The following is a 15,581-nucleotide window of genomic DNA, read 5'->3' on the forward strand; positions in this document are numbered from 1 at the left end:
AATCTGCCGGCCCGACCAAAGACTGCCCCGCTGCCCCTTGCTTGCTAATGATGAGTAAAGCACCACAAATCAACCATCCACCCCCACCGCCCCCCCCGCCTCCTATTAATAGAAGTTGTGCATTGTGCGACTGTGCCTTGCATAAGTGCAATGTTCCGACACGCTAATAATGCACCAGCGTCGCAAAAGATTTCGCCGGGCTTTGGTGGACGGCAGCAAGATCAAAACATACTTTAGGTACAACGCAACAGCTGCTATCTACCTACTCGTAGTATATCTAGTACTTCCTTCGTAAGCTATTGTTCATCTGCAATCTACCCATCTTCGACACCCTTTGCGGCTCCAAAACGGCCACCGAATCCAGTCAAGTCCCTCTTAAAAAACTTCCCGATATTCCTCAAATTTTCGTTCAGATTTCCGGGTGCAATAGCTTCTCTCCCACCATCAGGAGACTGTGGTCGGCGATTTTGCGGCGGCGGACTCGCCATTCTTGAATCAGCGGGCGTACTCAACATGCTCGAGCCTAAGGCCGGAGTGCCAAAGCGGTCTACACCGTCTCTAGCAGCCGTCATGATTGCACTGCCAAAAGTAGAGGGATCAAAGCGGGCAGGTAGATTCGAGGTGCTCAGGCTTGCAGCAGAGGAGAGTGAGCCAATGCCTGTAGGGATGGGAACGCCTCCGCCAACACTACCGCTACCCCCTCCGACCACTAAGGGGGTGAGAAGCGGGGACGACTGCTGAAGGTTCTCGTTCCTTGGAGAGGCGCGATGAGCTTGGAATAGCTCGACTAAATGCGCTTGGTCTGGCTTTCGGATGCCTTTGAGATCGAGTATCTTGCGGAAGTTGGCATCGGATTTGTCGGCAATGTGGATGAGGTACGCTTGAACAAGCGCTTCCGGTGGGGAGGGACGCACTTGCAGCGTCTTCAGGATAGGGTCGACGCGGGACATAGCTTGCGAGACGCGCTTGATATAACTAGATGGAGCCGCTGTCTTTGGCGGCGAGTTGGAGGTGAGTAAGTCTTCAAAGCCTTTCTTCAGGACGTAGATGTCTAGCAGCATCTGGTTTGCTTCAGCAAAGGATCTTCTGACAAGCTCATAGGGCTTGTTACCTGTTCAGCGCCGACTTCCGAGATAGGCTTGCACTGGAAGATGTTGGCGACATAAGCATTCGCTGTCAACTCAACGACGTTATCGCAGAACGCCCTCGCGTATTGCTGCTTATGTAGCATGCCCAGAATTTCTGCGGCTCTTGACTTAACCCGTTGAAGCATCTCGGCGACATACGAGCTCTGATCTCCAACGCTCTCCATTTTGCTCCACCCAGTGTTGCGCATCTCTCGCCATGTAGGTTCAATGTCGAGTTCCACCTTGCGTACCAGGGCACGGACCGTTGCACTTGCGATGCCCATGAAAGCATCTGCCTGACTCTGAAGATCAATACTAGTTTTCAGATCATGGTCAATGCGACTTTTGATCTTTTCTTCGAGTTGTGTACTAGTGTTGAAGCAGTAGTCCGCAGTATTCAGGACAAGTACAATGTCCTCGATCTGTGGCGTCCTTGACGGCGTTTGCCCACTCGGACGTTCGCTGATGTAATAGAGAAGGATTTGTTGCGCGTACTGATCTAGATATTTGGTGAATACCTTTGTCAACTCTACAAGTCTTGCACCAGAAGACAGCTTAGCACATTGAGCTAACGTCAACCTATAGAAGCTGAACAACTCAGTGGATGACGATATAACCATCTGGGGAGAGAAGTCCTCGTCAGGCTGTCGTGGTGGTTGAGCACGATACTTCGGGATCATTGTAGAGAGATGCCTGAAAATTTCAGCGGGTCTCCATTTATTAAATGATGCATGGAGAGACGTACTTGTCCTGTGATTCTACCCATAGGCTTAGATAAGGTTCGAAAGCCTCGGAGATGGCCTGACTGAAAATTGGCGATTTCTCGTCGTTCGAGCTCAAGGTGTCCATAGAGGCGCGAGACTACAGGAAAGTCAGCCAATGACAACCGTAATCGAATCCAGCACCAACTGTATTAGTGAACCGTCGCTCAAGGCCATGCTCGAAGTCCAAAGTCTCCTGAAGACAAGAAAGCAGAAGGTCCACATCCAATGTCTGCCCGTCTGCTCTCCGCATGGACTTCTGCAATATGCCCCTGAAGTCCTCTCTTGTAGTCTCACAAAAGGCATTGGCCAACAGCTCGTTGACACGCCAAAACGGAGGAAACATGGCCGCATGCTCGTCATCGTAGGTTTTGAGCAATCTCTTAAACCAGGAATATCTTCTCGAGATGTTGTCCAATGACCCTGCCTCCTCACTGCCTCTGAACAATTGTCGATATTCTCGTAGCTGCGTGTTGCAATACCATGTTATGAGCCTCGCTCGGGCGTTTTCCCCCAAAGCATCCATGACCGAGCAAGCCTCCGCCAGCATGCCTTTCCGCTGTCCTATCTCACCCTTGGCAAACGTGACCTCGAAGTCCTCGCAAACCTGCTCCAACATTTCCCTCTGTAGATCTGACACGTTTTTGCTCAGCGTAGCAATCTGATCGATCGAGCGGTACGATTTGAAGTGGGCCATGAGCTGTATCACAGCCTGTAGAAGCTGGGCACATTCTCGGTATTGGCGAGAGCTACTGAGTCCCCGGAGCTGTTCGTAGGCCGTAGTAAGCATTTGTAGTCGTTTCAGAGCCGTCATAGAAAGTGTAAGGTTCCTCTTTGTGTTATCAAGCCTTTTGATGTCGGCCGTCATCTCTGTTATCGCTCCTTCGGTCTCAATGGCTCGCTGCCGAACTCCCTCCACTTTCTGGAAGAGCTCGCCGAGATCAGTCTGAGCGACCTGTATACGCTTGACGCTTTCGACATCGGAAGCCGACTGCTGCTGCACATGGGCAGAGATCTCTTGGTCGAGTTCATGTTGATAGATGCGTAGGGCTCTGGAGGTTTTTGAGACGGAAGAGAGGCTTGAAGGGTGCGAAAAGATGTTGTCTAGATGATGGATTACTTGGAAATCTTCTGTGAGATGTCAGCTCAGCATAAATCTCTTGTTTTTCTTATAGTACCAGCATCCAAGGAACTCAGAGGTGCCGTGTCCACGTTCAGCTGCGGCATGGAGCCTGCCAACCCATGAGCGAGCTGAAGACTTCTAACGCGATAGAAGGTGGTGTTCAAGCCCTTGAGAAAACATAAAAAGATTTATAGAGAGTGGAAAGGGTATGGAGGCTCAGAAGAATGAGAAATTCTCTTCTGATGTAGTAAGTCAGGTGTTTCTCCGAATCGACTTGGGATTATTCATTACAAGGGGTAGCATATTGGGTCTACAATATTCAAGAAGAGTGAATTGAATTGGAACAGTCAAATTGGTTTGAATTGATAATTCAGGGTCTGATTCGATTAACAACAACACAAGCAGGGCAGTAGAGAACTTCCCCTTCTGTCAATCTCCGGCTCTTCCAACAGAATCTCACAGAAGCAGCCAAACCAGAACGCAAAGGTGCTATCATGATCCAGCCCCCCCACCTCCACTAGGCACATGTAAAGCACATGTCATCCAGGTCTGAGTAACTAACGATACTGTTCGCAACCCTACCTACCCCCGGTATGAGACTCTCCGGTGTCGGAGAAGTCAGCAACCCTCCAAGCTCCTGATTGCAATAGAATCCACAGTCCTGCGTCACGTTATATAATGTCAGAAAATCAGAAGCCTGTCCCGGCACTCTTCTCTTCTGTCCATTGAAACCGAATTTGCTCGCTGATGGTTTGCTATGGTCGACATTGTCCACGTCTTCCTTGAATTTGTAGCAAAATTTGTTGCCGTCAAGGTATTCTGTACAGACCTCCTTGTGTTTGCTGATGTGGTCCATACATTTGGCGGGCTTTGTACCATTGGAGTTGTGAGGCGCTGACGAGGTGCAATTGACTGAGATGGAGTAGTTGCGGCTCAGATGGTAGTTCCAGTAGTTGAACAGGTACTATCAGAGATATTGGGGTTAGCAAAGTACACACTCCTATGACATGCCCTCGGGCTACTGAGTTCGTTGGAAGAGGGAACATGGACTTTGAACACGTACGTAGTAGCCGAAGGTAGCATCTGGCGATAACGGATCGGGACTCTGACAGTAGCATTGCGTGACGTTGAGAACATCGCCCACTGGATCAGAGGGAAACAGGGTGTGGAGGTCTGTCCCGTTGAGGGCCTGAGTAGCGGTCGTGAGTAGAGGAAGCATGAATGCGAGGAGCATCATGAGCGGAGACATAGTCGGTCAAGGGAGACACGGATGGCAAGCTGATAGTGTTGCGGTGCTCTCAAGCTGGTAGAAACTAGCGACGAGGGCTATCTCACTGCATGGATCCTTATCAGCTTGACCATGAAAACGGTTTGACATGGCATACAGATTGGCTGATTCTGATCTGGAGCTGATCAGAGACGTTGCCTCGAGACACAACTGGGGAGTGCTTATACTGGAATGCTCTGGTGGAGGTCAAGCAAACTGCAGAATGGAGACAGTCCGCGTGTTGGTAGCAAAGACAAACGTTAGCTTGAGCAGCAGAGTAGAATGAAGTAATAATAACGTTGTGCTGTTGAAGCCGATTGTAGCAGATACTCGGTCCTTGTCCTGCGGTGGAATGATTGTATGTAAGAGAGTGGAAGAAAGAGAGTGGAAGAAAGACCGTGACTTCATTTAAAGGATTACAGGATCTTCATGGAGACCAGGTATGCACTTTCCGAATGAGGAGGATGCAGGTCAGTTTGGGCTTCTGTTTTGCTCACTTTGACTGGCGCCTTCTCAAAGACTTTTAGCTTTTGGGCAAGTTCCTTCTCGAAGGACGAGCATGGGGAGACACTCCAAATATTCATCTATCTGGTTTCAAGACAGTGCAACTTGTTACACTCCGTTGGAATGCTGAGGATACAAGGATCGGTAGCTTGCCTCCACTAAGCTTGTGGAGTCTTGCGTGTCTCCCGTTCCAGTCCAGAAGAACAGCCCCCCAAGACCCTCTTTCAGCGCAAACGTAGCCTTCATTTGGACAGTGTCAACATCATCATAGCTCACAAAGCCGCCATCACCGCCGACGCAATACACGGCACCTACTTCCTTATCAAGATTTACAACAGCTCCAGGCCGTGGCAAATCCTTATACTCGAAGCTACCTTCCTCGCCTGCATGACCTGTGAAACGGTCTCCTGGCTTGCTAGCACCCAGGAAGGAACGTCCATACGCAGGGACGCCAAGCAGAATCTTCCTAGCCTGTACGCCTCGGGACTGGGCGTAGGCCACTGCTGAGCTACATGAGACTCTGGCAGCCTCGTTGTGAGGGTTCTTCGGGCTGTAAAGCTGGGCGTGATGACCACAAAGATTTGTCCAAGGTCCGGAGAAATCGTAAGTCATCAAGTTGATTAGATCCAAATGAGAAGAAGCTTTGCCAAGATCAATGTTCCTTAAGGCCCATTCACCAGCAGGCAGGGCAGAGGTCAGGATATAACTTGGGGCAGGCAATTCTTTCCGAAGTGCTGCAAGTAATTGGACGTAGTGCTGGCCTTGCTTAGGATCCGATGGATGTTCCCAATCGACTTTCTAAATGTCAGCTACGGCAGGAGCCCAGATTTTCATGTCACCGCTTACTATCTACGCCATCAAATCCAAATGCATCCACCATCTGTCTCGCGCTTTGGGCAAAACTTGATCTGACGATTCCATTGCTGGCGACTGCAGGAAAAGGAGCACTACCTTCTCCTCCTCCGCCAACGGAGAGAACTGTCTTGATGTTCGGATAACGCTTCTTAAGAGACCTCAGATCATTGAGACATCCTTTCACGCTACCATCGCCGTTAATGTCGATCTCGCTGTCGGCGTACTCGTCGCTGAACTGCAGCTGCGTGAGTATCGACCAGAGAAGCAACTTTGAAAATTGCATACAAACAAATGACCCTGATTTCTCACCCTGCAAATTTCATTAGTAATTACAATTGAACATGACGAGAATGCCCACCATGCAAATGCGTAGAAGAGGTGAGTAACATATTTCAAATTCAGCGAGGACGGAGGAAATCCCTTGTAGACTCGCCAATTTGGGTAATAGACGGCATTGATGGGGAGAGATTGAGAGATTTTCTCGACAGGAACTGGTTCAAGTTGCACTTGGCTCCTGGTTTTGAATGGGTTCAAGGAGTGTGCCCGCCAACCCGGCTTGGGTTTGCCCTGGGATGAAGCCATGTAAACCGTGTTAAGAGAGGTGAGATTTAGGGAAGAAAGAGAGGAGGGATGTCTCTTACAACTGATGGAACATTCGCTCTCAGTCTCCGGAAAGGGCAGCCATGTATTAGAAGCAGAGGATTTTAGAAAATTGAGAGCTATCACATCATTCCATTAACTCATTACAACTTACAAGACCGTGGGCGATTTCTTGACACATCCCGTCCCGCTTTTTTAAACACAACAACAGCGCCATGAACCACGTGCAAGGAGCAAGGAAAATACTCGTATACGGTATACCCGGTAATGCCCGCTACCCGGTAAGATTAATGCACGGTCTAAAATCCGATGAATCTGAAACTTCAGTAGGTAGTTCGTCCTCCTACAACAGTAAAATTAAAATATTATAAATCAAATCATAGAACGTAGAATAATGTTTCTAAAGCTTCAAGAGTTCTCGAACTCGGAGTTATATGGATAACGTTGTATGATAGTGTAATAAAGTCTGCCTAAATTCTGTAAGCCGTACGCCGCGTAGCGGAGCGGGGGTAGGCTCGGGGGTTTTACAGGAGGACATCCTCCAAAACTTTCCCCCGGAATTATCGGATTTAAGACTGTGCATTACCAGGTAGCGGCCATTACTGACGAGTATTTATCGAGTACGGCAAGTTATTTGGACCAAAAGCTCACATCCCCTGTTCGCTTATAACGCAAAATCCAGAAAGCCTTTTTCCACTCAATTGACATTACTGCATGGAAAGACCCAGATTATGCCCCCAGCTGTGCTGAAGATTATACTAACGAGCGTCTTGTTGGCATAAATTGAGTATCTTTTTCAAAAGACATGAGATAGCCTCAGCGTGTAAAGAGGGGTTTGTGGTCATCAGTTGGTACGAAACTGTCCTTTTTCGCATTCAAATTGTATGTGTACGGGGTGAGTAGCGCTGCACTAATTCGTCTCACCTCCAGACTATCCTCTATCCAGCGACCAGAAACAGATAGCTTGAGGGAGTACGAATTACCGCTATCTAGACATTGTTTCCCCCGTCTTCAGTAAGTACAATCTGTTCCATCCATTGCGCAAGTTCAGTGCCGGTTAGACGTGGATTGTCCTCCTGCAAATAATGCCTCCCTGGTCCAATGCCCACGCTCCTCGTATTTTTCAACATCTTCCGGTACCAGCCAGCCAGTTCCGCCCGCTCCAATGATCACCCCTTAGTGCGTGAATTTGAGTTGCGAGTGAGATTGAGATTTCTATGTTTCTATGTTGCTATGTTGCTATGTTTCTATGGGGCTTAAGGAAAAACATTACACAGTGGGCGTATATGTTCTGGTCCATGACCACCTGTATGTACCTTAGTTCTCTATGCTCATGCAATCCAGTCACACATACGAGTAGCCATAACCCTAGCCTCAAGTCGAAACCTCAGCATCATGGAATTGACCAAGCACTCAGTCTCTGTCAAGACTCGATTCCTCATCCTTTCAGACACCCATGGAATGGAATTTCGATCAGAAGACAGACCCTTCCAGCATGCTGATGTGGCCATCCACTGCGGCGACCTTCCCGAAAAATCCAAGTTAGAGGAGTACCGTGCCAGTGTATGACTGCTCAAGGACATCCACGCACCTCTTAAATTAGTCATTGCAGGAAATCATGACTTCACGATGGATTTACCCACTTTCAGGAAAAAGGTCGCTGATGCAAGGCCACCTCTAGATCCTGACCTCGTGAGGAAAGTATACCGTGATTATGGAAGTGCGAGGCAGATTTTTGAGGATGCAAGAGCTGCAGGTGTAATCTTTGTGAGACGAAGGAAGTCACCAATTCATCCTAGACAATCGTGCGATACTAAATGTCTACGCTAGTCTGTGGACGCCATCATTGGGCGATTGGGGTTTTCAATATCCCCCAGGGCATGGACATAACTTTGAAATCACGGAAGGGGTTGACCTGGTGATCACCCACGGACCGCCGAGGGGTATCATGGACTACACTGAACACAATCAGAGGGCTGGAGGTTCGGATATTTTCGGAGCTATCGCTCGAGCTCGACCACGGCTACACTGCTTTGGGCATATTCACGAGGGCTGGGGGGCGAAAATGGTCATTTGGCGCGATCAACTCACTGAGACACCGTCACACTTTACGGATATCGATAACGAGAGATCTGTCGTAGTGGAAAAGGCTTCAGGCAGTCTAAGTTCGACACAATGGACTCTAAGGGGCAGAAGCTAAAGAAAACAGAATATTATCGGCGGGAACGGTGTTATGCTACCAGCCATTGTACTGGAGATACGAATCCTCCCGAATTTGGGGGCCAAACCCTCTTTGTCAACGCCGCTATTCAGGGCACTGAAGAACAATCTCTGCAGTTGTCGTGGGTTGTGGAACTCGAGCTTCCAAGGGCTGCTTGAATAAAGCACAATATAGCGAGAAAAATGAGGCAGGGTTGGTGGGAAAAAAACCCCTGGCGGTCGATAGAACGAATGCAGCGGAAGACTCTATTGCGGTTGTGGACCAGGGTAATTATGCCATGATGAAGGACTTTGGGAAGACTCCGTTCGACGCGATATCCGTTGGTCGAACTCTACGGTCACCGACCATTCCTATACTACTACATGGGAATGATATCTGAATAGCATTGTTGTCTGCCTCCCAATAGGAACCGACGGACTTCGAGATTAGCCTCCCACCGGTAGATCAATTACCATCACGTCGATTTTGGGCTAAGGGGTAGCCTTCAAGGACGGTCGGACGCACAGCTCCCTACTATGCCGACGGACGTATGTGGAGTATGAACAGGAATGCTAATAGTAGGTAGTCTACACACTGAAATTCATATAAATATCTGTCTGCGCTTGATTCGAGATGAAGGGTGAGCTTAGCTCCTTGAACGCCCTTTCTGATCCGCCTGGCCGTTGCTTTGCTTTTGGCAAGATGGATATAACTCTTGGAAGGAGCATAGGAGATAGTAGATTCAATCATCTTAGATGCCATTCCCGTTCTCTCTTTTCTCTTTCTTTCAGCATCGATCGCGTAATACCAGCCTTTGAATAATATACTTGAGTGTAAAGTAAGTAGTATTTCGCCATTACCTGATTAGGAACTAGCGTTACCGCCTTTGCCGCCTTGCCGCGTTCGGTAATCAACAGGGGTGTTGTCTAGTCTCAGAAAAGGCCCCACGCAGTGGGTCTGAGTAGGAAACCCTGCCAAGCCTCGTTTTTTTGGTGGTTTGGCTGATATGAGATATTTACCCCTGGGTATATATCAGCATTAGTAAGTTCCGGGGTAGCTTTGCCCCGGAGCGAGCTACCCCGAAGCTACCTCGAAACTATTTTAAAGACTTAATAATCTATAACTTCGATATATTATTACTCGATAACCGAACCATCACTTTTTATAAAAATTTATAAATATATTCTTAATATATATAAGAATAATATATTAAATTTTCTAAATTTGAAGTTCAAAGTCTTTAAAGTTATTAAGCTTTTTAATTTTTTTTCTAAAAATCTAAAAATAATTAAATAAATTAAAAAATAATATTAATAAAACTTTATATATCTTTACTTATATCTATAAATTATTAAATAATAATTTAAAATTATAAATTATTTAATAAATAATTTAAGATAATAGCTTAGATAAATAAATTTGAAGTAAAAATATAAGAAATATTAATGTGTAAAATCTGGCCCAGAGAATTCTATAATAATATTCTTAAATAGACTTATAAATATAACGAGTATTTTGATATTATTTTTAGAGTTTTGCCGGTGCACGTTAAAAAATAAGAGAGGGGTTAAAAATATAGTTTTTAAAACTCTAATTTAAATCTTCTAAAAATAATTAATTAAGCTATTTTATTAAAAATCGAAAAAAAAAATCTAATTCTACGGTATTTAAATAGTTATTTTATGAAAGACTATTTTTTAATTAGAATTCTTAATAAAAAGTTATATTTAAAAGAAACCATTTATTTTCTATTTCGGTCAATTTTGGTGAGGATCTTATACAAAATAACGGTCAATGTAGCGATTCTAGGGTTTCCTACTCAGACTCTAAGGGAAGGGTATGACGAATTTTCGGCCCGGAAAAAAGGTTTTTCCGACCTATCACTACCACCAACCCTTCCGAATAGAGTCTGAGTACTGAGACTAGGTGTTGTCGGGCATTTTTTAGATATTTTGGCAACATCAGCTTTATGGTCCGGGGGTCCTTTGATCTTCTTGTCAAGGGAACCTTATCTTCTGATCGTGGCCTCAGCATTAGCTCTCTAATCGAATGATCAATGACTAGCCATATGTGATAACGAGCCGCTTTCGAGAAGCCAGGAGAAGAGCTGACTTACTAATTACTCGAGCCTCCATTATATCGTCCAAACGTCTCATACATCTGCTCGGCTGTACCAACTCTATACACTATGGCCGCCACAGTCGACCACCGTGGAGTTACGCCAATGAATTTCGATCACGAAAGCCCTAATGAATACCAAAAGCGTCCTACACCTGAATTTGCCTTCTCCGACTTCCTCAAACGCGAATACCGCTTCGGTCTCGATCCTAACCGACCGGTCTGTCAAGCAGACCGCCAAGGCCTCTGCCCATTAGGCAATCTGTGTCCTGATAAACACGGCAACCATCACAACAACAATCTCGTCTGCAAGCACTGGCTGAAAGGTCTTTGTAAGAAGGGTGACCAATGCGATTACCTGCATGAATACAACATACGGGCTAGAGCAGAATGTACGAACTATAATCGAAGTGGATATTGTGTTAGTGGAGAGGACTGCAATTATCTACACGTCGATCCAGCAACGAGACTGCCTCCTTGTCCGCATTACGAGAAGGGATTTTGCCCTTTGGGTCAACGTTGCAGCAAGAAGCATGTGCGGAAGACGTTGTGCAGATTCTACCTTGCTGGCTTTTGCCCTTATGGAAGGCAATGTAAGGAAGGTGCGCACCCAAGGTTCCCAGAGGATTTGCCGAAGCCTACTCTGAAAGTTGAGAAGACGGCGGAGGAGATAGAGGCAGAGAAGGAGAGACTGCGGGAGGAGGCTGATCGACAAGAGCAGAGGGAGTACGAGCGGAATGAGAGCAACAGAGGAAGGGGTAGAGGTAGGGGTGGTGGAGGACGGTATAATCCTAGGAGGCGAGGAGGAGGTCACGATAGATGAAGTCCTGCTCATGTCTGAAATGCTCGAAGAATACTCAAAGGTGTTCCCTGCCAATCACAATTTGGTGACCGTAAAGAGAGGAGGAGTGTTGAATCATACAGTCTCTGACCTTCGCTAAGCTTGGGACCGGACATATCATCCTTTAATGACAAATGACAGTGGCTTGGAGTCTTGAGCCGGGTGTTGAGAGAGGTTATCCTCAGCACACCGATCGAAGCGAAACCGGTCTATGCCGTCCCTCCGCCATGGAATGCGTCAAGCAATGTCCGCTAGCCAGAGGACAATATGTGGTTGACTGACGAGGGAGCGCAACGAAAATCTAGCAATGAAAGTTGTCCGGGCTGCTGATACAATCTGGTTATGTGCAGAAGCACCGATGAATACTGTTGGAGCACTCCAACCATTTGGTCCAAGCCATAAGCTTTGATTTGTGCCTATATTGAGCATCGTGGTACTTAGATGAAAATCGAACAATTCGAACGCCAAACGCCATGCCTCCAATACATTCCACCTGCTCGTATGAACAAGACGAGATGAACGCTAACTAATCCTCTAACCCACCACGATTCCTCCGGTACACTTACCTGTCATCACCGTCATCCACCTTCTCCCACTCAGTGCTACCTTCTACAGAACCCTCTTTCTCCGCCGTTTCAACAATATTTGTCTTAGCAGCCCCCATCATCCAGCCCACAATCCCATCCGGAACCCATCTCCCCACAAGTTCATAACTCCTGGCACCTCGTCCCACAAAGATCGTCCCATTTCTTCCCTTGCCTCTCACCATAGCATCAAAAACTCCGTTGTGCAACTCGCGCAAGGATTGGCCCTTCGCCGGCTTCTCGAGTCCCTTTTGCTCGAGCCTCCGCCTCGCAAATTCCGCTCTCGGCGAGTACTGGCTCGGCACCAGCTGCTGATTGTCTGAGAGACTAGGACCATAATCGAAGTGACCAAGCCGGAAATGTACGACGTTGACGCCTTGGACCTGCACCTCTCGGCGTAGTGTGGAGATGTACTGGTTCAAGGCACCCCCTATGATACTCTCGGCGGCGTGGGAAGGCGGAGTGAGCGAGGGTACGATCGAAGGGTTGAGGAACAGGAGGGAGGATTTTTGGGAGACAAGGAGGGGTAGGAAGGCGTGGAGAGTCGTGAACGGTGCCACGAGATTGGTGTTCAGGATATCAGACCAGTCGGGTGGGGAAAGGGAAGTAACAGGGCTGACAGGAAGGGTAACGGCCGGGAATAATACGAGGGAAGTCAGGTGCAGGTCGTGAGGTGGAGCGTTGGAGAGGGGTTGCTGAGGAGTATTTATGTGTGTGGTGAATTTCTGGACGGTTTCTTCTGTAGAGGAGGGCTGTAGTAAATGGTTAGCAAACCCTGTCTGGCTTTTGAGACGCAGGAGGTATACAGATGTAATATCCATGTTAAGTGGCCGAATGTCAGCTCTTGACTCGGACTGGACTATTTGTTCCTCGGATAAAGTGCTGACTGGGATGTAAACAATGAAGCCTCGCCTTTCGAGATCTAAAGACAGCGAACGAGTAAGAGGCGAATGCGGGGATCCAGCGAGGATCACGACCTCGGTCCTGGATCCATTCTTAGCGCGGCCTGCCCGTCTCTTGACTCTATCATTTCTCTTCCGCCGCCATACAATGAAGGCTCCCGTACCAAGGAATGCAACCACCGCTGCTGTCCACGCTCGATGTTCGGAAACCCAGATTCGAGTAGCTTCGAAGTAACCAAGCGGGATAGCTATAACTGGTACTCTGTGCGGGACAGGAGGTGGCTTCGGCTTAATCGAGTCTGGAAGCCAAGGGGTGTCTCGAAATGCATCTTTCAATGAACGGCCCACAGACTCGAAATGACGATCGATAGCCTCAGTGAAGGAGTTAACTGAACCCAGGATACTCGACATTTCAGACGAGACGTGATCGTGGAGAGACACGCTGTCCATGAATATCAAGCTGTTGAACTTCGCCAAGGTGTAGGATGAGGGTAAGAACTCCTCGACTCGAGGGGCATAAATACGTTTACCCAAGGATTAGCCGATCACCCTCACGTGATCCCATCGTAATGGAGACTCCGTGGCTCTGCTCTATTTCTTCTTCCTTCTTCAATCAATATCTTCCAATGTAAGGGTAGGCTCGCTGACCTTTGGAGTTGGGGCTGTGGAGGAACCTTTGAAATCATGTGAATGGCAGAAGGCATTCGTAAGCACGATTCTGGATACATCTGGAGGCAATGCACCACCTCACACGATGGTCTACCAGGAACCAAAGTCTTCTCTTCTGAACTGTTCCCATAGCTACCAATAGCCTTCCCCAACACAACTGTCAACATGGCCTTCGAACATGATCCTGCTGTCTCCGAGTATCAGCATGAAAGGTCGCGCCCCCGAGAGGCGGAGGCGCTGCAAACCCTCCGCAAAATCGCCTCCCTGGTCAAGCCCATAATGAGACAGCGAGGGTGGAAAGTCGGTGTTTTGACGGAATTCTATCCACCGGAACGTAATTTGTTAGGGTTGAACATAAATAAAGGACAGAAGATTTGCCTGCGCCTGAGGTATCCTGGCGACGAGCGTCAGTTTCTTCCTCTGGAGGAGGTCACGGATACAATGCTACACGAGTAAGAATACTCATGGCGCTGTACCATCTACATAACTAATAGCCGTTTCTCAGACTCTGCCACATCGTCTTCGGACCCCACGACGAATCCTTCCACAACCTCTGGAACCAACTCCGCGACGAGTACGACCAACTTATTCGCAAAGGCTATACAGGCGAAGGCTTCCTCTCCACAGGCCACAAGCTCGGCGGTAGGGGTCTTATCCCTATGCATGAAGCCCGTCGCCTAGCTCGCGTCAACGCAGAGAAACGACGAACTCTCACGGCAGGATCAGGGCAAAAGTTGGGAGGTGCTCCTGTACGGCGAGGCGTGGATATCAGGAACGTGATTGCAGACGCCGCAGCGAGGAGAGCTGCGATTATGAAAGGCTGTGCTAGCGGCGTTGGTGCCGAGCGTGAGAAGGAGATAGACAAGGAGACGAACAAAAAAGGGTTTCGGACCAAAGCGGAAGAGGATGATGCGAACGAAGAAGCTATTATGATCGCCTACATTGACCTCGTCCAGGAAGAAGAGAGAGATAAGTACGGTGACGCCTACATTCCGCCCAGCAAAGAGAACCCCGCTGGCAGCCAAGGAGGCTTCAACAGAATCAAATCAGAATCTGGAATCAGATCTAACCTTGCACCACAAGTTCCAGCATCCACAAAACCCATACTTCCTATCACCAACACGGTTGATCTAGGCTACGGACAAAGCACGCCTCCCCCCCACACTCAACCTCCATCCACCAAACCCCAAACACCATTCTCAGACCCCTGGACCTGTGAAATATGTACCCTGGTCAACCCAGCCAACTATCTCTGCTGCGATGCCTGCAGTACCGAACGCTCGTTTCCCCCACCTTTGCCCCTATCAAACCCTCAGACAATTGGCTCGACTCAAGCTAGGCCTAGCTCAATCAGGGATAGCAATTCCAAGAAAGCAGTGAAGTCGCTCATGTCTCTTGAGGCCAGGACGTCGCAGCTGCCGAAGAAGCCGATAGGTTGGTCTTGTCATTCCTGTGGGAACTTCATGGAGAGCGAGTGGTGGACTTGTGCTAGGTGTGGGAGTATGAAGCAGAGTTCATAATGGGCACTTTGTGGGCGAGGTACGAAATCAAAGTGGCACTCCAAAGCGGTACAAGAACCTGAAACACGGGTGGAACCAAAACCCACAAGAAGTTTTCTTCGTGGTTGAACGCTCAACCTGAAGCCAATTTATGAATGAATGGCGACTTTCCTCGGCATGATTCCTGAAGCTGGCGCTAAAGTAGAAGGACTCAGCACCCAAGACTGCAAATTCTTGGTAGCTCGCCTGCTTAACCATGGTGGAGGCGGGCTAAGAGGGCCACCTAACTTATGAGCAGGTGTGATACAGTGATTCTTGCATAGCGCGGAATAATCTGCTTGCCTGGCAGCAAGATGGCAATGATCAATACGAAACATAGCGACGGCGTTCTAAGCTCTATCATCAGGAAGGAAAAAGATTCGTGCAGTTAGCACTTGCTGATAGGTAGAACCACTTGCATCAGATTTAATCAAACCATTTAAAAATACTATTATTGGCATACTGCTATCGCTGAATCGCTATGTAATTAGA

The 15,581-nt window shown here is 48.0% G+C and overlaps 5 protein-coding genes across 5 annotated transcripts; 2 read left to right on the forward strand and 3 right to left on the reverse strand.

The window, feature by feature from the left end:
- Positions 1-314: 314 nt before the first annotated feature.
- On the reverse strand, positions 315-4,260 carry HO133_004456 (uncharacterized protein; the record flags this gene model as incomplete). The annotated part of the gene is made up of 7 exons (XM_037295373.1): positions 315-1,061; positions 1,112-1,820; positions 1,873-1,988; positions 2,037-3,019; positions 3,067-3,178; positions 3,598-3,975; positions 4,075-4,260. The coding sequence occupies 7 exons, from the start codon at positions 4,258-4,260 to the stop codon at positions 315-317; spliced, it is 3,231 nt and encodes a 1,076-aa protein (XP_037157374.1).
- A 630-nt stretch (positions 4,261-4,890) lies between these two features.
- On the reverse strand, positions 4,891-6,219 carry HO133_004457 (uncharacterized protein; the record flags this gene model as incomplete). Its single annotated transcript, XM_037295374.1, has 3 exons — positions 4,891-5,576; positions 5,629-5,947; positions 5,971-6,219. 3 exons carry the CDS (start codon positions 6,217-6,219, stop codon positions 4,891-4,893), a joined length of 1,254 nt encoding a protein of 417 aa, XP_037157375.1.
- A 4,406-nt stretch (positions 6,220-10,625) lies between these two features.
- On the forward strand, positions 10,626-11,378 carry HO133_004458 (uncharacterized protein; the record flags this gene model as incomplete). The annotated part of the gene is made up of 1 exon (XM_037295375.1): positions 10,626-11,378. The coding sequence occupies one exon, from the start codon at positions 10,626-10,628 to the stop codon at positions 11,376-11,378; it is 753 nt and encodes a 250-aa protein (XP_037157376.1).
- Positions 11,379-11,958: 580 nt separating this feature from the next.
- Positions 11,959-13,293, reverse strand: HO133_004459 (uncharacterized protein; the record flags this gene model as incomplete). The annotated part of the gene is made up of 2 exons (XM_037295376.1): positions 11,959-12,732; positions 12,787-13,293. 2 exons carry the CDS (start codon positions 13,291-13,293, stop codon positions 11,959-11,961), a joined length of 1,281 nt encoding a protein of 426 aa, XP_037157377.1.
- Positions 13,294-13,716: 423 nt separating this feature from the next.
- Positions 13,717-15,071, forward strand: HO133_004460 (uncharacterized protein; the record flags this gene model as incomplete). Its single annotated transcript, XM_037295377.1, has 2 exons — positions 13,717-14,003; positions 14,057-15,071. 2 exons carry the CDS (start codon positions 13,717-13,719, stop codon positions 15,069-15,071), a joined length of 1,302 nt encoding a protein of 433 aa, XP_037157378.1.
- Positions 15,072-15,581: the final 510 nt, after the last annotated feature.

The sequence above is a fragment of the Letharia lupina genome (assembly GCF_014066315.1).
Source record: "Letharia lupina isolate WasteWater1 chromosome Unknown contig_2, whole genome shotgun sequence".
Lineage (NCBI taxonomy): Eukaryota > Fungi > Ascomycota > Lecanoromycetes > Lecanorales > Parmeliaceae > Letharia > Letharia lupina.